This window comes from Sebastes umbrosus, chromosome 15 (assembly GCF_015220745.1).
Source record: "Sebastes umbrosus isolate fSebUmb1 chromosome 15, fSebUmb1.pri, whole genome shotgun sequence".
In the NCBI taxonomy this organism is placed as follows: Eukaryota; Metazoa; Chordata; class Actinopteri; order Perciformes; family Sebastidae; genus Sebastes; species Sebastes umbrosus.
This window is the reverse complement of record NC_051283.1, coordinates 24,265,284-24,288,447: the sequence shown is the minus strand read 5'-3', so window position 1 is coordinate 24,288,447 and position 23,164 is coordinate 24,265,284. Positions and strand designations below refer to the sequence as shown.

The following is a 23,164-nucleotide window of genomic DNA, read 5'->3' as shown; positions in this document are numbered from 1 at the left end:
AGTCATGTGTTTTTGTCTGTGTGACTGACCGCCACGAACGCCTTTGACTTGCTGCTCCGTTTACAAAAGAAAGAGTTAGTTCGGTTTGTCTCCAGATGAAATATTACACAATAACATGGATTTCTTTTTACCTCAGCTTTGTGCCACAGCAGTTCACTCTTGACACGATCAATAGCTGCTATTGAGGTGATATAAAGCAAACATTTTGGAAAGCTCAGCCAGCTTTCTGACTTTCATGTAACGCCCGCAGACTCACTTTTATAACACCTGCTCTAATTCACCGGCTGGGTTTTGAATAATACTCTGAATATCATTCCGAATTGAAATGGGGTTATTGCGACATTAGCCGTGTTGATACTCATTCACATTTACGACTATCTGCTTCTTGATGTTATTATGTGAAAACTCAATTTGCAGTGTTTTTTTTAAGGTGTGATCGCAAGGCTCATCGATCAAATCCTTAATATTTCACCCTCCATAATCTGAAAGGTTTGTTGCTTTATCAACGCAATGTATCAACACTGATTTTTACGAGTCCTCTGAGATCTGAGTGAAACGTTATTTTTTCAGAGGTAGGTTTTGTTTGTTTGAACTAGCTGAATTGAAAAGGAAGTCTCACAAAAGGCAGGCTGGCCTGAAGAATACAGAGACCCTGCTGTAATTAAAATGACACCAGTTTGATCCTGGCAACAAACTGTGTGTCCTTAAAAGGGCCAGTGGTGTGAAGCATTACGGGGATCTATTGGCAGAAAGGGAATATAATGTATGAAATAGGGCTGTCAATCGATTAAAATATTTAATAGCGATTGATCGCATAATTGTCCATAGTTAAACACGATTAATGACAAATTAATCAGACATTTTTCCTCTGTTCAAAATGTCTCTTTAAGGGAGATTTGTCAATTATTTAATACTCTTATCAACATGGGAGTGGGCAAATATGCTGCTTTATGCAAATGTATGTATACATGTAGAATGTATTACTGGAAATCAATCTGGCCTACTCATCATATTCTACAGGCTTAAGAAAACATCTTTGTTTGGCACAAATCCCTGCTAAAATCCCACCATAGTCATTTTAATATGTTTTTAATGAAAATTACAATTATGATGGAAAAATTATCATTCTCTCTAATATCGCAAATCATATTGCAATGTCAATCAAAGTAATTGCAATTAGATATTTTCTCGAAATCGTGCAGCCCGACTCGAAATTAAAACAAACATTTGAAATGAAGCTGTGGATTTTACAATAAATGTAGTTGTCTAGACAACACAAGAGTATGATGGAGTTTAACCTCTCAGGGTCAAACGAACAGATGCTATTAGTTGCATTATGGAACTTGTAGGATCCAGTATTTTTGGGAACTAAAAGTCAGGATGTTTCGGCCTCTACTGCTGGAACAAACTCCCAGAAAACTGCAGATCAGCAGTTTGTTTAAGTCAACGCTCAAGACTTTTCTTTTCTGCCTTTTATTAAATCATTTCTTACACTGCACTGTAATATTTATTCTTGTATTTTATACCTGTCAGTCTTATTCTATTTTAGCTTATTTATATTTTCTCTTCTCTTGGATTTTGAATGACTGTTTTTAATTGTATTTAAATGTCCTTTTATGATGTGTTTCTTTTGCACTTTTGTCTTGATGCTTTTGATGTTTCATGTAAAGCGCTTTGAATTGCCTTGTTGCTGAAATGTGCTATATAAATAAACTTGCCTTGCCTTTGATTTCAGTTTTTAGCTGTCTCTCTTGCAAGTCCACAACTTTATTGAGGGATAATCTTTAGTCAATCAAGTCAGGTTTATTTATGCGGTCCAAAATCACAAGTCAAAATTTTACAACATACGACCAACTCTATCCTTAGATCCTCGGTTCGGAAAAGGAAAAACTCCACACACACACACAAAAACAACCTAACAGAAAAAAAGGAGAAAGAGAGATCACTCTTTGAGGACAGATAAGAATAGGTCCCTTATGTACAGAGTAGATAGAAGCAGCAGTAGTAGAATTACAAAGAGTCCTATCGTCCTATTTATAATTTAGCAAAGACGATCATTTGTTCATCTAGAGGGAAAAAAATAATATTTTGAACTGAAAAACTGGTGGAAACAGCCTCGATACTTAATATAAATTAAACATAATGTTTCTAAAGAGTTAGTCTAAAATGTGTTTCTTACTGTTTCTGTGTACAGATCATCCAGGACCGCGTGTTGGAGCACGGCTCCAGGAGCAGCCTGATGTGGAACAGCCACCCTGGGGGACTCTTCGCCCTGCCGCAGTACTCTGGATACCTGGGAGACTTCCCCTTCTACTACGCCACACTGGGTCAGTAACACACACAGACACAGAAGCAGAGACACATCATAAACCGTACAAAGTGCTGTTACGTAATGCTTCTACACACCTGTTTAACAATGAACTGATCCATAAAGGTTGGTCAGAAAAGTTTCTTCATCATCCGTCACTCCCAGCATCAAATATTTTGTCAACATTTTTGGCACAAGAAAAAAAGACTTCCAGTAGATTTTGGTGCAGCTGCAGCTTGTCTGAAATATGGCCTCCACCCGTGATCAACTGCCCTCCTCCAATATGTGGCAGCAAGTGGAGTGGAGGAATGGGCCTTTGACGGATGTTTGTATTAGTCGTGCTGACACACCAGCCCCGTCCATCATTGGCTTTTGAGTCAGCATTGCTACCGGTGCCGCCTCTGCGGCGAGGCCAATTCCTCCCGCTGCGGTTCAGCAGCGCCGAGTTCTCCCCCCGCGACGTATCTGTGACCCGGTAGCCTCCCTCCATCCCTCACTCCTTCACTCCATCATCATCCAGCGCTGCCACAACACATCCACACACACTCGTGCATATGCACAGACGGCGACAGCACGAACGCACACTTTCAGTTGATGGAGCGCCCGGAGTGGAGGGCTGATTTTTAAAATGGATGGGCACGGCGACAGGCATGGATTACACGACTTTGTTTGTTTGTCAAAGAGGAAGCAATTAAACACGGATGGGTTTTTAGGAGACAAGGTGGCTCGTCGCTGATGGGTAATTGAGTAAAATCAAAGCAGTGGAGTTGGTTTCCAACTGACACTTCTTCTTGTTCTCTAAGAGCCAATAACAAGACACACGCTCTCATCAGGCGTATTAACACTCAGACACACTCAGCGGGAGCAGAGTCTGTTTTTGTGGATTTAGTTAAATGGACTTTTCATTTAGAGGCAGAGCGTTACTGGATTTTTGAGGCTGATAACAAAATATATACTCGAGAATAATAAAAAATCTCATCAATTTTGTTACATTAATAACATCTTGTGATAAAGGCAGGTCTAAGTAGAGATATTATTACACACATTATGTTTGTGATACTGTATCGATTCTCAAATACACTATTGCTTTTTAATTAATAGTTTACATGCAAAGATTCATGGCAGACAGTGGCTCAGATTGCACAAAATCACTAGCTCTTAGCGTTGCATATTTCCACGGATGCTTTTAAATGTCAGTCAGTACAGACTACATGGCGTACAAATGATGTGCCACAAGCAAGAACGGCGTTCTTATTGCCAGCTGAATACCTTGCTCATTCACATGCCTCTTCGTGCGACCGGGCTGGTATCATGATACGTATTGTATTGCCAGATTCTTGCCAATGCAACTAAAACCATGGGCATTAATACGCTTCTACACCAGGCTTCACTCTTCTGTAAAGGATCTTGTAACATGTCTGCAGGGATTTTTCTCCCATTCAGGCGTTAGAGCATTAGTGAGGTCGGCCACTGTTGCTGGGTGATCAGGCCTGGCTGTTGTCCCTTTAGGTGTAGGACAGTATTGAGGTCAGGGCTCTGTGTAACGCTGGTCAGTTTCTTCCAAAACTCAGAAACCAAACTGGGAGGACAGTTTCTTGACAGACCTGGCTTTGTGCACGGGCTGACTGTCATGTTGAGACATGAAACACAGCCTGTTGCCATAAAGGTGGAAGCACACTGTTGTCTAGAATAAAAATCTGAGGATGATTAATGAGATAAAAAAGAAAGGACAAAGTTCTGTAACATTTTTTTTTAATTTCAGACTTTAATCTTTACTGTTTTCTTGTAAAATGTTGGATAGTTTGTCCTCTAACAATTATTCGAATGAAACAATCCAAGAATTTTTAAGAATTAAGAATTTATTTTTGGAACTACACCATGAAAAACAACCTCTTTCTAAAAGTACACAAAAGTATGTAAACATGTCCACATACTTTTGGCCAGTGTTGGTATTAAAGGGGACATATCATGAATTTGAATTTATCATGAAAAATTGTGCTCATGCATTTGGGTATCTGGAGTGCCTACCAACTCACAAACTGTGAAATAAGACAACCCAGTCAGTTTTTTGTGGGCTGCCAAGATCAGAAAATCATGTGATTCAACAAGCCATTCAGATTTGGCTCCCCTTCCTATGTCACAGGCAGGCTCATTAGAATATATCGCCAACAGCTTGAGAACTACCTTTGCAAAAGTTCACCATATTTTTCTCACAAAGCCAATCAGAGCAGATTGGGCTTTTTTGGAAGGTGGCCTTAAAGAGACAGGTGTTTAAACGGAGCGTTTCAGACAAGAGGGTGAATAAAACGGACAGTATGAGAAAGATAATGTGTTTTTTTGAACATTAAAGCATGTAAACATGTTCTAGTAGGAACTCAAAAGACAAGTATGAACCTGGAAATGAGCATGATATGTCTCCTTTAAATGGCCTCCAACAGCTGTCCTAAACTAGCCTCTTCGTGCTGCTATAAACTGGTGAGATGTGTAATGTGCTGATACAGGATGTGATAAAAAAGCCTCAGAGAATCATGCGCTAAAGACAGAAAAACAGCATGCGCATCCAAAATTTAAAATAAACTGCATGACAGTAATTCTGCTCCAGGTTTTGTTCAATGTTTCATGGAGGTCTGTTTATGAGCTTGTTACAAATTTACATCCCAGGTGTTTGAAAACTCCGCACACTCTTAACTTTTTTCATTACATATTCAGGGATAGTTTAGCAAGTTTTAAGACTGCGTATATTCCTCATCATAAAATTTGTTCAGTGGCGGAAAGGAGACTCCTCTAATGCTATCTCCTCTCCGCGCCATGCTTTGTTGGTTTGGGTGAGATTAGATTTAAATTAGGAAAAGTTGAACGTCCTCTATGATCCGTCTTGCTCAATATCTTATTTCCTGCTCATTTTCAGCCTCGATTACTCTATTCCAACATCAAGTCGGGCTGAATTTAAAGTCACGTCAGCACTTAGTCGTCTGTTCATTGGGTTCCAGACACAGCTGAAGAGTTTCCAAAATGAAATATTCAGCGATCAAGAGATTTGGAGTTTTCAAAACACATTAACGTTGTTGAATATTTTAAGACTGGCTTGAAAAACGTACATCCCTGACAATTATATCGTCTATATTTTTGAACTGCTGACAGACTCGTTTCAAGTAACATCCTTAACTGAAAATAGATATGAAGTGTTTGTAAATGAGAGCCTTCAGTTCTCCGTCAGCTTTATTCTCTTCAAAGAGCCTGAAATTGCATCGGTGGCTGACAGTCGGCACGCCGTGTTCCAGCCCAGCATTGTTTTCTGGATTTGTTAAACTGCATTAATGAGTGACCGTCTTTCTTTTTCTTTGTGTTCCAGGTATTAAACCGTACCCCAAGTTCACAGCGGTCATCCACGCCGTCTCTCCTCTGGTGTCCCAGTCCCAGCCCATACTCAAGCTCCTGGTAGCTGTTGCCAAGTCCCAGTACTGTTCACAGGTAAAAGATTTATTCATGTGTTTTTGTTTGGTTACTGCAGCATCCCCAGAATCCTCCACTGATCTCCACCTTGTGACTCCCCAAATTGTGCCCCATTAAGCAGCTCATATTTGCGATCACATTTTTCCAACCAGAGTAACAACGGCGCTCATCTTCCATCTGTGTGTGCGTGCGTGTGTGTGTTAACTCCGGTGGATTGAATTAGAGCAGCAATTTGTAGCAGCGCTACATCTGTCTCCATGGCAGCGAAACCCCCTTCAGCACAGCTGGAGACGGCATGTATTGATTCCCCTGCTTGCTCCTTACCAGCACGGGAAATGAAATGGAATTTGCTCCCCGATGGCTTGGTTTTTGTGTGGGTGTGTATGTGTGTGTGTGTGTCTTTGTTTGTTTGTTTGGCCAGCAGAGTGTATGAGTAAGCGAGTTTGTATTTTGTGTAGGAGGGATGAGTTTCCGTGTGAGTGCTGTGCGTGTCTGGGATTGTGTGTTGTAGCCTACAGGATGGTGAGTTATTATGTGTATGTATGAGTGTGATTGTTTGGGCAGTGAAAGTATGTGTTTGCGTAGGCAGGATGGTTGTACATGTGTGTATTTGTGTACATGTGAGCGGTTACCATGTCGACTCTCTTCATATTCCTGCGTGTTCGGCTGGATATTATTTGAAATGTTTTGATACTAGTGCCGATACGATACATTGGTTCCAGTCCTGATGCCAAATCAAATACATTGTTCAATACCTTATTTTGGGCCTCATGCAGAAACATTCTTTTAAATTTCTCTTGTATTATATCTTAATTTTCTGTTAAGAGAAAAAATAGATTAGAAGTTAACTCTAGATGCACCAAACGTTCTTAACCATCCAAATCTGCTCTCACCCAGGTGTGCTGAATGATGAATCCCACTTGATCATAAATTGGAGGCGTGTGGCTGATTGTTTATTATTAGCATAGGTAACGCCCCCTAAACACTATATAAGGGCAGGTATTTGCATAGGTAACACCTGCCAACACTAAGGGCAGGTATTAGCATTGGTAAGTTCACCCAAACACTATAGGGCAGGTGTAAGCATACGTAACGCAGTGTGCAAATACTCAAATACTGTCCAAGAATTGGAGAGAAAGAAAATGCTGTAAGAAGAAGAACTTAGATAGATAGATAGATCGATAGACAGATAGATAACTGCTGTTTCAAGGTCAAGAATGAACGGTGAAACTCAACTTTTTTAGTCAACATGGATCATTTCATGACAACTGAGCAAACTTTATCTGCTGATGACGGCGGTTAGCATTAAATTAATTAATTTAAATTCACAATTGCTCGATCAGAAAATAGGAGGGAGTACGAATCTGAGCAAGCAATTGATTTGATTGAACCCAAACCGCACATTCGTTATTTTTACACTTTCAGCCAACCAGTCTCTCATAATAGCAGGTTGAACGAGCAAACTCTGCCTTCCTCTTAATTTTGATGTAAGTGCTTCTGTGCGTTCTTCAGTCTAGTGCACGCTGAGTGGAGAGCCAGGTACACAGCCGGGGTGTTTTCTTCCACTCTCAGCGGACAGGAAAGAGGAGGCTGCTGAGGAAAGGGATATAAATAAATGAATGGAGGGGAGAGAATGAAAGAACTCGGAGGGTGGAGGAGGCTAAATTGGATGCAAGAAAGCTTTTGAGGCGCATTCTGACACAGTGGACCTCCCGCCGCGTGCATGTGCATTTCGAGGGAAGCGTTTCTTCCTCTCGTGCTACAGATACACCAACAGCTTCTTCACCATTTTCCTCCACACATGCCGGCACACATACACACATGCCACCAGCAGCACCCTGAGAGGGCTGGTGGGCTGACAGAGACACCATCTGTCTTTCTAATCAAGGAATAGAGCCCCTGTAAGGGTGGAATAACACGTTTCTCAGCTACGAGATCCGCACCGTATACCTGTTGTTATCTCACAATGACAAACACTTTCTCGCCCCGATTGAGCCTCATGAATGATGCTTGTTTTCTCTTTATCTGTACAGGCTTATAATGACCAGATTAATTTGTCCATTCATCAAACAGCTGTGTGTCATCTTTCTTTTTTAGGGCATATTTCCACACAGCTGCTGTATAGTGACAAGGCAAACACCTTAACACAGACATCCAAATGGCTCCAAGCTCAATAATTTGGCAGGTCGAGTCAGGGATGTAGAGTCCCAGAGGGGACACGGCTGCTGACGTAGTTAATGTCAGAATCGTGTGAAACTTTTATTGATCCCTTCAGGGAAATTCTTGTGGTTCGCCACCATCGGGGAGCACGGCGGAGCTGGGATGGATTAATTTACAGACTTGTTCAAGGACATTTCAGCAGGTGCAGATGTTAGCTGACACGCAGCAACTGAGCACTACAGGATGGGATGCTGATTACGTGTTTCTATCGCAATCCTGATCACTAATTGGGTTTTTATACTCCACGGGTTCAGGCAAACTAATAGATAAAAATATCTTAATATTAGTTATGTTTGCGTTCTGCTTTGTCATTTTTTGGTCTCAATTTATTGAATAATTTCCTCAATTTTATGACTGTACCAATGTAGTATAGAATAAACAACAATAAGATGCAATAAACCACTCTCTTTTTGAGTGTTTAGTACATTTGCTTAATAAATGCCAGCATGCATACTAAAATTGCTGAAATTTCAAATGTGGTTTTGAACAACATGACGTCCCAGAATGCTCTGCACAATGGGAAATGGGGGAACTGGAAGTGAAAGCACGCGGCAGATGGTGGTGCTGCAGCTCCAGGCAACGCTCATGAAACAGCAAGCTAATAAATCTTTGGAAATACATATTTCACCAGCTATTTGATAAGTTTTTGAAATTTGAAATTGGGTTGGGGGGCGTTGTTGTGAAGTTTCCATTTGATTTACAATCCATCTTCACATTCTTCACATGGTTTCCTGCACAGAGACTGCACAAATAGTAGACTGCCGACATGAATGTACACTTTAAAGTATTATATAGCATTGAACTGGGACATACTCATTGTGTATTATGCAGAACCACAGGTAATGTGATTTTTTATTTAAAATGTAAAACCTTTTAAGGGGGAGTTCTCACACCCCTTTGACAACTGACCATTACAGTAGCTAAGCCCCGCCCCCCTTAGGTACTGTTGCTATGCCTGTCAAGATTTCCATTCTAGAAATTGTACTTTACATTAATAACAGAGGCAGATATACCACTCGAGATTCTTAAGAATTTTTTAAACAATGATTCTTTGATTTCAGAAGTAGACAAAAGCAGCTTCTTATTTCAACCATTCATTTTATCGACTGAAATGTCAACCCTTTTTTGGCAGGCTTATTACCTGTTAACAGCTAATTCAGCTAACATTAGTTGCACGAGTTGTTTGAAAACGCAGTTTCCAGCTGACTTTTTAATGTTTCCACCTGACTCGTTTTAAAAGGAGAATATCGTGAAAAGCAGCTTAAATATGCACTTGATATGCAAAATATATGCAATATATATAAACTATCACCAGCTGATGATCACTGTAAATAAAGACAGTGTTGTTCTTGCGTTGCAGTGAAACACTAGATAGACTTATTATAAGTATTATAAGTATAATACGTTATTTCTTTCTAACATAACCCTGTGTTGTTGCTTAGCTTACATACTGAAAACAGTGTTTTCACTTTTAAAATCACAAGAGAAAAGTCTTTTAGGATGAGGACTAACCTTTAGATTGAGCAAAGGTAGCGCTATCTCATTTGCTACAGTTGCTAGAGTGTAAATGTCCCCAAATCCAATAAAGAGCAGTGTGTTCATAAAGAGCTGCTAAAGTTAGTTTCAACTTTGATAGCATCCAGGATCGGTTTCCACACAGTGGATGTGCTAGTCCTGACTGCAGCTTGTTTTTTAATATTAACATAATCTGTAATCCTACAAACTAATTTAGTTAGCTAATGATATGCTAACTTTTGGCTTTCGAAGTAATGCTCAGCTACTACTATAGTAAGCTTGTTAGCCACACATGTTAACAATCTGCAGTATGTTGGAGCAGATAAACACACTGTTCAGTCCATTCCTTTTGAAAAGGCTAAAAAAAACACACACACACACACACACCACCTTCTAAACTCTATAAATACCAAGAAATGCTCCTACTACAGCTCCGTGTGCAATGCTTCAACACGTAGACAAATCCGAAGCTCGACAGGCCTGCCATGTCTAGTAACGGTTGCTAAGCTGTGATTGGACAATAGCCATTTGGCGGAGGGGTTGAGTGAATGTCACCAAATTTAAGATGCATGAGATCAGACTTGAGATATGTAAACGTGAGTGTAAGGTCAGCCAGGAGTCGTGTCGTGTGTGTGTGTGTGTGTGTGTATGTGTGTGTTCCTCATCAAACATTAATGAGGTCTGCCGTGGAAGTGCAGTGAACGGGGGAAGGTTGACTCTATGTGACACGTCCACGTCAGCTGACTTGCATGTCTAAGTCATATAAAACACGAGTCCCTCATGTAAAACATCATCTGGTTGGCGTCGGAGCGGGAGATCATGTGGGCCGGAAAATCAGTTCAGCAACACGTCGTAGTTTGAAATGAAAGCTGACAATGTGACGTGACTGGTTACGGGCTGAGTCGTACGAACCATTCTGGAGATGTAATTGGAAATATTTTATCACTTCAGTTGCCCTTCTGGCTCTTTAACACTCAATCAGCCTGTAATAAGGTGACATTTGCTGGCCGTAGGTCGCGTAAATGTCACTTGTTCAACAAGCTGCGAAGTGCGCTGCGAGTTGTTTTGGTTAGAGGAAATCAAATTAAAATACAATGTTGCAGGTGATAAATATCTTCCTTCTGTCTTTTAGATCATTGTCCTGTGGAACTGTGACAAGCCTCTCCCGGCCAAACACCGCTGGCCCGCCACCTCAGTGCCCGTCATCGTCATCGAGGGAGAGAACAAGGTGAGCACACTTCCTCTCAGTTACCTCAAACATGTGATCCCTGTCATTATTAATCACTCATCTTATGTATATAGTGTCTCACTGTAAAGCTACTGTACCTAACACATTTCATTCAGTGTGAGAGTATCTGGGAGATAGTGAGGTTCGATTTGTGCTGCACTGATTCCATTAAAGGACAGTTTGTGTGGTTTTAATTAAAGCTCAGTAATAGGAATAATATACATTGGAGAAGAGAAAAAAAGCATTGCTGAGAGGCTAATGCAAAGGGAAAGATAAGGAGGCAATAATGGGTAAGTGCATATGCGTGGTAGCGTTTATTTACTTTTAATGCTGTTTGTTCTTTACTTTAATCATAACTAAATATCTAATTAACTGGAGAAAGTGACAAAATCTCTCCGGAGAAATAAGTTACAGTTGAGTTCCAATATGCAGCTATAAATATGCACAATAAAGACATGCCCAGAAGACGAGCTACAGCATTGATTTAATCATGTTTCAGGTTTTTCTTAATGTGTTTAATAACTCATGATCCTCTCACATCCATGCAGCCGTTTAAAAGACATAATTACAAAATCTATATTGAACTCTACGTTTATTAGGGCTGCGAGTAAAGATTATTTTTCATTATGTGCTGATTATTTTCCTGTTAGTATCGATGTTTGGTCTCTAAAATGAAAATGGTGAATATCATTTTTTATTGTGTATATTTATAGTGCATATTGCAACAATTTCTCCAAAGAGACTTTGTCATTTTCTTCAGTTCATTACAAATTTAATTATGATTAAAGTAAAGAATAAACGGTAAGTGAGAAATTAACAAATGTCCATCAGAATATCCAACGTGATATCTTTAAATGTGTGTATGTTTTGTTCGACTAAAGGCCTTTCACACCGGGGGCGTGATGAATAAACACCAAAATGTGAAATACTCGCCTGCGAATGTAATATGTCTAGGGCTTTTATTGTGAAAGGTAAGAACAGAAGGAGTGGATGTGGTCTGCGCTGCCTTTGTCAAGATTGAAAGAAGTAATAAAGTTTGTTGTCTTGGTTCGGATTATGCAGCCTCTGTGTTGTTGTTAAAGGTGCAACTGAACCCGTTCGGCACAACGTGATCAGTTGACGCCTTTATTCACGGTGCTAACGCTCAGAAAATTGATCTTGTTCCGAAAAAAATTGCGTTGCTTTTTTCGCTGCATAATATTTGCATTCTGTGCGAAAGTATTCATCAGTTTACAATCATATAAATCAGAGGAAAGCAGCAAATTCTCACAATTGAGAAGCATTTTGTCCCTGAAAAATGATTGAAACGATAACGAAAACACGATGATTCTTGTTTTCAGGTGATTATACACTAAAGAAAACATACTTATTAATAATATTATATTCCATTTCTGACAATAGATCCTCCTAAATGTTACACACTGTTCCTTTAACACATCTTTTTACTAAATATTTCCAAATACACAGGAAAAAAAGGTTCAAATATGACTCAAGAAAAAAGGAAAAGTGCATAAAAATAATGTTGCAATATATTGAATCGTAACCCCTGTATTATGATACATATTGTATTGCCAGATTCATGTCAATACACAGCTTGAGTTTCACATGTGGGCGTCAGCTTTCTCTCTCGTCAGCTTTCTCAGTCAGTCTTGAGATATCTTGTTTCCTTCTGACTGACGCTGTCATAAGAGACACATGTTCAGTTAAGCCTCCAGCCAGAACTCTGAGCCCTGAGCATGCTTCAGTGGCATTTATTATGACAACCTGGTTATTAGGCTGAAGACTCTGCCCTGTTGAAGGGGTTGCTGTGTTTCTCTTGACCTCCGGTGACCTCTCCTCGACAAAGTCAAAGGTCAGACGTGGTCACACAGGGTGATTATTTGCCTCGAAAACGCTGACCCAAGCACGTTTTTATACAGCGCTCCGAGCTCACGTTTTGAGTTTTTTAGGGATAAGGAAACAGGATCTGGTCGCTCATCTGTATTCAAAAGACATCAGACTCATCCGACGCCGTCCTTTCCCCCCCCTCCCGCTCGTGAGAACTTAACTTCACCTGCCAATCAGAGGAAGTGGTTTTCACATCAGTGTCAGTCACCCGGCGGTAGGCTGGGTTTATGGTTTACCTCTCCCCGTGGCTCTGAGTGGTTTCTCCCAAGCTGTCAATCACAGCGGGAGGGCTCTGTGTGTCGCTGTGTGTCCGTGAAAAGCGAGCAGAACAGGCTTAGCGTACTGGCGTTGTGTTTGTATGTGTGTGTGTGTGTGTGTGTGTGTGTGTGTGTGTGCCAGGCAGCCTGTGGTTTGTTGTGGTTGTGGCTCGTTCTGTGTTTACTGTGGCGAGCCAAGCTGTGTTCCTCCACCCCACAGAGGAAGAGAGGGGGAGACTTTTTCATCCCTTTTGCCTTTTTTCCTGCCACTTTCTTGCTTATCCCCCTCTCTCTTTCATCCCCTTCCTCACTCACAGATCCTCTCTTTTTTCCCCTCTTCATCATTTTCTCTTCCTCTCATCTTTTTTGCTTCTCTCTATCACTGCATCGTCCTCACTTTCCTCCTCTTTATTTGCCTTTTTTTTTCTGCTGTAGCCAGAATTTTAAAAAAAATAGAGGTCATACTGACTCCAAGTTTCCCCCCAATGCACCCCTTCCCCCTCATTTTTTAAATGATTTACATGCCCCCATATTTTATTTCTTCAGTCAACAGTTAAATTATATTTTCTGTAAATTGTATTTCCAAACACGAAAGCCTAAATTCAGATTCAAAGCCTCCTCACAGCCAGGAATAAAAGAGCTGAATCCTTTATGTATGTATTTATTTATTTATTGTTGACCTAAATGAAGTTAAATTATAACATACTAAAAATAGTAGACTCAGCTTACAAAAAAAAACACCATGTGTATAATTAAAACTTCCCTACAGGCTTCTAAGATCCTCCAAATTCCCCCGGAAAGAAGTAGAGAGGACATGACCTCAGTGTTTGCAACCCCCTGTCCTTCACTTCCTCACTTAATTCTGTTTCAATTCATATATCTTCCTCGCCTCAGGCAACGTTGGCCTGTTTGTGTCTTTTTTCGCTTTAAAGGATAATGTGTCCTCTTGCATCTTGCAGCAGGAAACATAACTTTTGGATGCATGGTGCCTTAAAATCTGGGTGACAGTCAGTTTAAAAAGATCCACTCCTGTAAAAAAAAACAGTGAAATGAAAATAGGTAAAGTTATTAAAGTTTATTTCATATAGCACCTTTCCTAGAACAAGATCACAAAGTGTTTCACAAGAATAACAATTATTTAAAAATAAGACCATAAAACAATAAAATGAATGCAACAACAACAAACCCTAAAAACACAAAATTACAAACACTAGACGGCACAAGATGACACAACGGCCAGTTTAATCTCTTCAACTCCTTGAGGGCGCCGGGGAGCTCGGCTGACTTTATTGTCTTTCAGAGGATGTAGCGGGCTCGATTTTAGACCTAGAATGAAGGTATTGAAGCTACTGGTGTCATATAAAAACTAGAAAACCTAAAGGAATTCATCGGTGCCAACCATGTCATGCTAGCATGTCGGGAAGGAGGCAAATTAACACTCCAAAGTTACGCTAAATATTGGTGAGGAAAAATTGGTACAATTCACAGGGGTCCCTTGACCTTTGACCTCAAGATATGTGAATGTAAATGGGTTCTATGGGTACCCACCAGTCTCCCCTTTACAGTCATGCCCACTTTATGATAATCACATGCAGTTTGGAGCAAAAAGCATGCAGTAGAAATGTGTTATTTTCGCCTATTCTAAAATGATGTTTTTGAATATTTCTGCACATTGGGGTCCCTAAACAGTCTTGGAATTACATAAATTAGGTATCACTGTAAAGCTGAGACTCTTGTGGATCCAATGAGCCCAATTGTACTCATGTGTGATGATGTTAGTCCCTTTTAGTTTACTTAAACTTTAATTTTATATAAATCTTTTCAAACATCTGTCCGAATCTGACTAAAAAATAAAAAATAAGACCCATGGATCAGCTCTGGTTGCTAACAGCGTAGGGATTTCCAGCCAGACAAACTAGCTGCATATTCATCTGCACATGCTGTTTAATTTTTTCTTCTTCAACTGCCAGTACACAATAAAAGCAGGTTGTGGCTAATTGCTCTACAAATTGAGAACAAGACCCAGGTTGGACAATACCCACATTTTTCCTCGCACAGCAGTTTGAGTCACACACACAGCCATCTTGCTGCCATGAACTCTCACTAACGCACCAAATGTGTATTAATCCACAGCAGAAAATAGTCCCCCCACAAATGCACTATTCACTCCAGTTTGAGTAAAGTTGGCTTAAAACTACAGTGCCCGTCTGTTTTAGGAAATCACTAAGCCTTTTTTTAAGAGTGGCAAACATGGTAGCATTGTTAGTCTGGCTCTTGCCATTGGATTTGTTGACAGGAAAACATGACACCAGTCGCATCCTTTAACCGTGCACCTTCTTTTCCTCCCTCTGTCCTTCCCTCTGTCATCTTCTCTGCCTCTCTGGCACGGTGGCCAAAAAGCTGGTTTATGACTGTTGATTTAAGCCGTGTGAGAATCCCAGCAGCGCTTAATGTAGTTGACACAAACTGGTGGTCCTCCCCTCTCCTCTCTGCATCTCCCTCCTCTGCTGCTGTCCTTTAGAGAGGAGGTGAAGTGCTGGAGGCAGATTCCTGCTGTAAGAGCTCACATTCCTGGTGAGCACCAGGAAGCCCCAGGCTAATATGTCGCACTTCTAACATTACAAACCATCTGGGGGTTGGAATCACCAGCCTCTCATCCTCTCTTTCTCTCTGTCTTTTTTTTCTGTCTCTTTCCCTTTTTGCTGTTTGTCTCGCTGTCACTTTCTCCCCTCCTGCGTCCTCTCTTGTTTTCTCCTCAACCTCTTCTTCGCTGGTATTCTCTCTGACACGTTCTGCTGAAAAACAAGAGGAAAACACGGAGCGCAGAGACGGGATTGTTTTGTTTCTCTCTATATGCCCGCAGGACATTACAGCAGTAATGCTGACGCTTGAAATGAGAGCGTGGTGCCGCCTCTCCTCTTTCCTCTCGACTCTCATTTTCTCTCTCCTTTTCTTCGTCTGTAAATACAACTGTCACTCACACGCCTCGGCTCCTCCACTCTGTTAAAATACGGGTGTCAGTCGAAAGTTTCCGCTAATGTTGTTGCCTCTGGAGGGTTTTTGGGGAGAGGGGGAGTAGATGGCAACTAACCGAGCCCCAATAGCGTTCTCGAGGCTCAGCTGTCTGAGGTGGTGGGAGCAGGAAATGGGGGAATGTACATGTAAAATTAAGCTCTGGAAATCCTTGTTTTATATAGGAAAAGTCTCACAATTTAAGCCCTTAAAACAGTATTAATATCTTATTTACAGCTTTAGATATTTCATAATTCAAAACAACATCTTTATTCTTTAGCCACAGTCAGTCAGGTGGTTGTGATTTGGCTCGAAGATGTCCGTTTGGCGGTAATCGCAGGTGTGTTTTTGGATCTCACTTGCACTTGTTTTTTAAGTTTTGTCGTCAGTAGTCGTCGCTCTTTTCTTTGCTTATTTGGCCATAGTAACCGTTTACTCGCAACGCCAGAAAACAGTACACCGCTTCACACACAAGTGAGTTGAAGAGCGAGTTTGTTGCGTTAGCTCCACCTACCCTCCCTGGCGGACCAACCACTGCTGCCATACTGTCAATGCAAGGGTGTTCATCAGCAAGCCACAGGCTCAATCATTGTGTTACCTCATTCGGCGATAGATAGTTACTTAACAGATATTTATTTAAAGGAACAGTGTTTAGGATCTGGCGGTTTCTAGCGGTGAGGTTGCAGATTGCAACTTCTCTCGTAGCTTGTAGGATTGCTACAGCGACCAACGTGAAAACACAAATGTCCCTCTCTAGAGCCAGTTGTTGTAAGAGTAGAGTGCGTGTGTGTACGTGGGAAGTGAGTGGTGAAGCGAGAGAGAGCGGTGGTAACGTTATCGACTCCGGCCCAAGCAGGAAAAGTTAAGTGTTTGGAAAACATACTTATTAATATTATATTCCATTTCTGCCAATAGACCCCCCTATTTGTTACACACTCTTCTTTTGAAAGAACATATTTGAGATTATTACCTAATATAATTGAAAAACTGTTGCTTGTATTAAATAAGCAATCTGAAGACATCACCTTGGGCATTTTTTTAATATTTTATGACATTTTATACTCTAAAAGGTTGGTCGATAATAAAAGTAATCATTAGTTGCAGCACTATAATGGATAGCAGACTTCACACGGCTCGACAGTAGAGTCATGCATTTCTCTGGGTGTTTGTTGCTGCCCTCGGCTGTAGGAGTGATGAAGACCCGTTGAGAGTGAGGTCACTCGGCATTGAGCGCAGCAGGCATACAATGCCAGGTGTTTATACAGACACTGACTATTGTTAAATGTAAATGTGAAGACTTTTCAGTGCAGGTGGCGTTTTAAAAGAACAAGTATTATACTCAGAGGCCTGACCTTCATAGCGGTGCTGAATAACTGAATAACAGGCTGTTAGTGTGTATTATGTAAATGCTGTGTATCTGGATGTGTTTGTGTGTCTTAAAGCTATGCATCATGAGCTGTTTGTTGTTTGTGTGGGAGGTTGTTTGAGTTCGAGCACACATGCAGTTTATAACACACACACACACACACACACTTCCTCAACGAGAAGCCGCTGTTTTTTCTCATCCGAGCGCTTTTCATCACAGCAGCAGACCAAAAGACTTCCCGTCTAAATATCCTCAAGATGTTGGTCTCTCCATCCACCCACCAGGCCCCAGCCACCACCGCTCTCTCCCTCTGCTTCCAGTAAATATTCAAGGACTGTCACGGATTATACAGTTTGGTTTCATTTGCCGTTAAATACACGCATTCTGTCTTTTAACAGCGGTGGAGAGAAAAAGGTAAATTTGTGCCATATGTAGGACACATGACTCATGCTGTATGCGTCTGGCTGAATTCATGTGTTGTTATTGATTTAAAAGAGAAAGACGACCCTGCAGCAGTAAATGGAAACTTGTATCCGCACTCTATCACTGTTGAAACCAGTGGGGGGGCAGCGTGCAGTAAAGCGTAGGATATTGGCTTTTCTCTTCTTTCGCTGTGCGCTGCTGTTTGTTGATGTGATGGCTTGTTGTCTCCCATGAATTTGTAAGGAATCATAAAAAATGTATGCAGGAGATGTTTGAAGCAGGAATAGTTTTTATTCTAAAAATCTGTCTCAAGGTGAAGCTCTAGCAGTCGATCTAATTTAAAACTCATGAGCTTAGTGACTGAAAGAATATTAGGTGTCAGCTTGGTTCATCCTTAAAGCGCCTATAAGCAATACTTTTACATTAACTATGGATCGCATGACTACTTTTATGTGAAAGGGGTCGTACGTGATTGATGAACTCACAAGGCAGACTCTGCAGTTCATCTCATTTTAGCATCTTTCAGCACACTGTTTTCATTCCCTCTCACCGCTCTCATACTGTAGCGCTGTATTTTTGGCGACAATTGGCAGCCCCCAAAAAAGCGACTGTACGCCTACCTACCAGCACCAAACGACGACATGGTGAACATAGTGGAGCATTGCACCCGATTTGACTGTTATCAGCTCATTAAATGTGTATTATCACTCGCTATAAGCCTCATAGATGTGGGTCAATAGGGGCCTACTACGTTGTAAAAGCGAAACTTAAAAGCAACACGTTGTAAAACTGATTGAAAAGTGAAAGTAAAACTTAAGCTCATGAACACAAAGACAACTACACATTGTTGGTTTCACACATTATGCGAAAAGGTAAAAGAAAAAAAAGTACTTTGTTTTGTGTCCCATCCATCACCCCCTACCTCCACCATTTATGGAGTTTCACGCCATCTATACTGCCAGACTTCTTCTTTTGCTCCTGTCATAATTACTACGGTCGCTAGAGGGCGCTGTTGTCTACTTTTATTCCACTCTTTGGTTATCACCCATGTAAATCACTGATTGAAAACCTACTAGTAGGTGTAGCAGGCCCCCATGACCCACATCTACCAGGCTCATAACCACTGATAACACCCATGTAATGACCTGATAACAGTCTAACTGGCTGAGCATTGAAGATATTTCCCCTCAGAAGTTGGTAGAGACCAAAAACAGAGCTAAAAAGAAAGTAAATATTGGACTTTTTTCAGAGCGCAGACCAGAGCCACTCCTTCCATTCTTACCTTTCACAATAAAAGCCTTGGACATATAGTATTCGCAGGTGAGTATTTTTGCATTTTGGTGTTGTTTATTCATCACACCCCCGGTGTGTTAAGGTCGCAAGTCTGCTTTCACCGCTACCTGAAACTGAATAAGTGGCAGAAAATGGATGGATAGATTTATTTCAAAATGACCAGTCAACAAAAGAAAAAGTGTTTATTATTAAAAATTCAACCATTCCCAGATGTTAGATAAAAAAAATAGCCAACATTTGAAACAAAACCCTCAAAACAATTTGCAATGATACAGGACGACATGTCAGAGTTATTAATGTTTCCATGGAAACATTCAATGGAAACTGTCATCTGTGTGAATAAACACCTCCGCACTGTTAGTTCGCAAAGAAAAATGCAGCTGAATGAAAAAAAGGGGACAACATGTACGAGAAGGTTTTTTTTTTTTACTCTTCCTTTACTCCTTTTTCAGACATTTTCCACATCTCCCAGATCTACATTTGCTCCTTCAGCCTTTTTTTAATGTGTTCCAGGCGACCAAATTATCACAAATGAATGCTGTTTGAAGAGGGGAATCCAATGTTCTCATTTTAATGATGGCGGTGTTAACCCTTTGTGATCTCTGTTTCCCTCTACAGGTGATGAGCAGTCGTTTCTTGCCCTACGAGACCATAGTGACCGATGCTGTCCTCAGCCTGGATGAAGACACAGTGTTGTCCACCACAGAGGTATCTTGTAATATAATACAATTTCTGTCTGTCTCTCTTTCTATCTGCCTCTTCTCTGTCCCGATAGTCTGGTTCTCTTGAGACAAAACAAAGATCCAAATTCTCTCTTTACGTCCCAAAAGCAACTCTCTGATTGCATTTTCTCTCAATTTTTTTTTTTTATCTCTCTCTCTCTCTCTCTCTCTCTCTGTTTGTCCCTGGTGTTTTCAAGATATCGCTCTGCAGCTCGATTCTTAAATCGCTTAAACTACTCTAACTTTTACTCCCAGTGCCTTACTTCTTTCCCCTCTTCTCGTCTGCCTTTCATTCCATCTTCCACCTCATGTTTTTTGGCGCCTGTAATCACACCGTACCTCCTGAATTCCCTAACCGTGAGCAGCACCGTTATGGGCATTTTTGTTCCACATGCTGTCGGGACTGTTCCTGTTTTTCCCGGGGACACATTTTGGCGCGGCACCATGGGAAGCCAGATGCTGCTTTGAACAGTGTAGAATTAGATCTCATAAAGGCTGTTTGTGTGGAGGATCAAGATGGCAAGGCAGAGCAGCCTGGCACTGAGGCGAAAATCCAGCCTCCCCCAAAAAAAAAATCTAATCGACCCGTGTTTCTTCCATGAAGACAGTTGGATCGTGAACACAAACAATAAGTTTTAGGAACATCAATGCCAGGACAAGTTAAAAAAAGAAATTCAGGCCAAAATTACCATCTCAGACTTCTGAACAGTCTCTCCATCTATACACCCTTCCTATTCCCTCCAAAATAGCCCCTCAACAAGAACGTAATGCATTTCTTTCTCATTTTCTTTTGCTTTCTTCATCCTTAAAGGTACAGTGTGTAGGATATAGCGGCATCTAACGGTGTGGTTGCAGATTGCAACCAACTGAGTACCCCTCCGCTCACTCCTCCCTTTCAAAGACTGCGGTAACGCGAGCCGCCGAGTGCAAATCCGTGGTAACTGTGTTCCCCTCGCTCATAACACTACTTTAGAAGCAACGGAAGTCAGACGTCAGCTGGCGGTACCAGGGTTTTGCACTCTGCGCTAACATTAATGCAGTTTTAAAAGCGCGTCAGAGAACAACGGCGGCCTTCGGGTAACATAAAAATGCAAAAGGCTCTCTCTAGAGCCGGTGTTTGGTTTGTACCAGTGTTCATTTTGGCAGCTATTTTAGATTTTGTCTTCGTCTTAAGACGAAAATGCTCGTTAGTTTTAGTCACATTTTAGTCATTTTTATCTTTTATAGTTTTAGTCGTTTTAGTCGTTGGCAACTCAAAACGTTTTAGTGCGGTTTTAGTCAGCGAAAAAGTCATTACATTTTTAGTGAAGATGTAATCGCTCTTAATTTTGTCAGCTATCTTTTATTAATCTAATCTTAGTCCTGTTTAGTCATGAAATTATATTGAACATTTCTGTCATTTTAGTCAAATTAATGTCACATAGAATTTTATGTTATCATTATCTGATGGATAAACACAGGTTGAATAATCAAGAATGCAGCTTTGCAGTTAGTTTGAGTCCTCCTGACTGCTCATAATGATGCACGGTTCAGTCACACCCACTAGTCCGTAATGAGAGCCAATCCGCCCACCCAACATGTAAAAATATGCGTTCCTCAACCACCCGAACCAACCAGTAAACCGCCAACTTTATGCATTATAGTAGCACAGTTGTCAAGACTGAGCTGTGAGACAAGAAGGAGACGAGGACAGAGACTATGAATATTAAATTCCATTTCTACTAATAGATCCCTTGAAATGTTACACACTGTTCCTTTAAGTGAAGATGGTGAGAAGCAGAGTTGTCCTTCACAATAAAATACAAAGTAGCATCCAGTTCTTCTGATTGATTTTCCATGGTGTTGTTTGTTTTTTGGTCCAATATGCCCATACTTCCAGCAGTACTTCCTTTTGATACTGGTTCAACCATTGAAATCTTTTTTGTCCTTGTGAATGTTTTATCATTCAACTACCTTCTCTTGCATTATAAGCAGGAGCAAATGAGAGTCGGAGCTCTTCTTCTTTTCCTTCGGGATTTGTTCGTAAGCACAAATTCTGGCAGGAAGAGGAGATAAAAAATGGTGTATTGTGCTTTATGGTGGATTTTGACATAAGTATTCATTAACATAAGCACCCTCTTAGTGTAGTATAGTGTGGTTATATGCGGTGTAATGCAGAACGGGCTGTTTGTGGAGCAGGTGAGGCCTTTTTGATGTTTTCATCTAATTATTTGATTGAATGCTTTGATCGCCGCCACAGAAGTTGGCTGCAGGCAGCTGCTTATAGGACAGACTGCTTTGTGTTTGATGAGCTTTTGCCTCTGTTGTATTTTCACTATGGCATATTTGAGTGTGCACTTCCTTTATTAGTTCTCCCTGTTGTCTCTTTCTTTCCCTCTTTGTTGTTTTTCCTTCTCACACAATGCATACTGTAAATAGAAAATGAATCTCAACTAAATTGAATTTCTCTGCATTTCAAAGAAACTATTTCATGCCATAAAGGGAAACTCTGAAGGTTCATGCACACCTTCAGTTTCTTGTAGTGAGGAGGAAATGTCCACAGGCATGAGAAGAGAGAATTCCCTCTTAATGTCTTTTTACTTGCAGTGAACCTTATTGAGAAATACAACATTTATGAAGGTCTGAGGCCCGAAAAGTTCTCAATAAAGTTCATTGCAAGTAAAAGGACAGTGTGTGGGAGTTCTTTCTTCTCCTACTTTAAATGTAAAAATCACAGAATATCTTCAGGAATACTCCTGTGTTTATTGAAATAATAGCTCTATTAATGGTTAATAAATCATTTACTAATGCTTTGTATATAAGAGGAACTTTTGGGTTGCCAGGTTGTGTAAAATCCCTCTGGCAGGCGTTTATCCTTTCTTTTTGGTGATAATGCAATTATAAATGTTGGCAACCCATTACTAAACACGTATGAGTTTCACACTTTTTAATAAGCCATCAAGTCAGTTATAGAGTTAGTTATAAATGTTAATAAGTTAATTATAAATAGATCAAAGCCCAGATAGGTCAAAGTAATGGCTAAACAGCTGAAGTAGATTGCTAAAAAGCCAGGGTGGGTAATGTATTTTAGAAACATTTCTTGTTATATTTGTTGAAATTCTCTTTATATGCCGACAGCAATCAATAAATAAAGTGCTCCGACAGAAAAATCTTAAAAAAAATGTAATATATGTGGTTGCAGGACAGTAATAAGCTACCTGCCCGTGCACTCATTGCGCGTCACCGGAGTCTTCCACAAGCTGCTGGCTTGACAGCTGTGCTTACTAACAATAGCCATGTTCGTTGTTTACGTTCATAATGGTAATTTTGGGGGAGTAGCTTTGAACGGACGGACTGTCAGTGTTGCAGATTTTGCAACTTTCTCTCCAGATTTAGCGACATTTGTAGCTGGTACTGCTGGCTTCTTTCATTAGGAAAGAGATGGCAACACTTTTTTGCGTTTGCATTATTTTGAAAATCTAGCGTACTCTTGCTGGTTTC

At 40.6% G+C, this 23,164-nt stretch overlaps 1 protein-coding gene across 1 annotated transcript in view; it reads left to right on the top strand.

The window, feature by feature from the left end:
* The window catches only part of ext1b (exostosin glycosyltransferase 1b), a 145,940-nt gene that overhangs the window by 115,653 nt on the left and 7,123 nt on the right, over positions 1-23,164 (top strand). The window contains exons 5-8 of the mRNA XM_037795405.1: positions 2,195-2,327; positions 5,661-5,779; positions 10,629-10,724; positions 19,581-19,670. Of these exons, the coding sequence (XP_037651333.1) occupies positions 2,195-2,327; positions 5,661-5,779; positions 10,629-10,724; positions 19,581-19,670 (438 nt within the window). The remainder of the gene's footprint in view (positions 1-2,194; positions 2,328-5,660; positions 5,780-10,628; positions 10,725-19,580; positions 19,671-23,164) is intronic.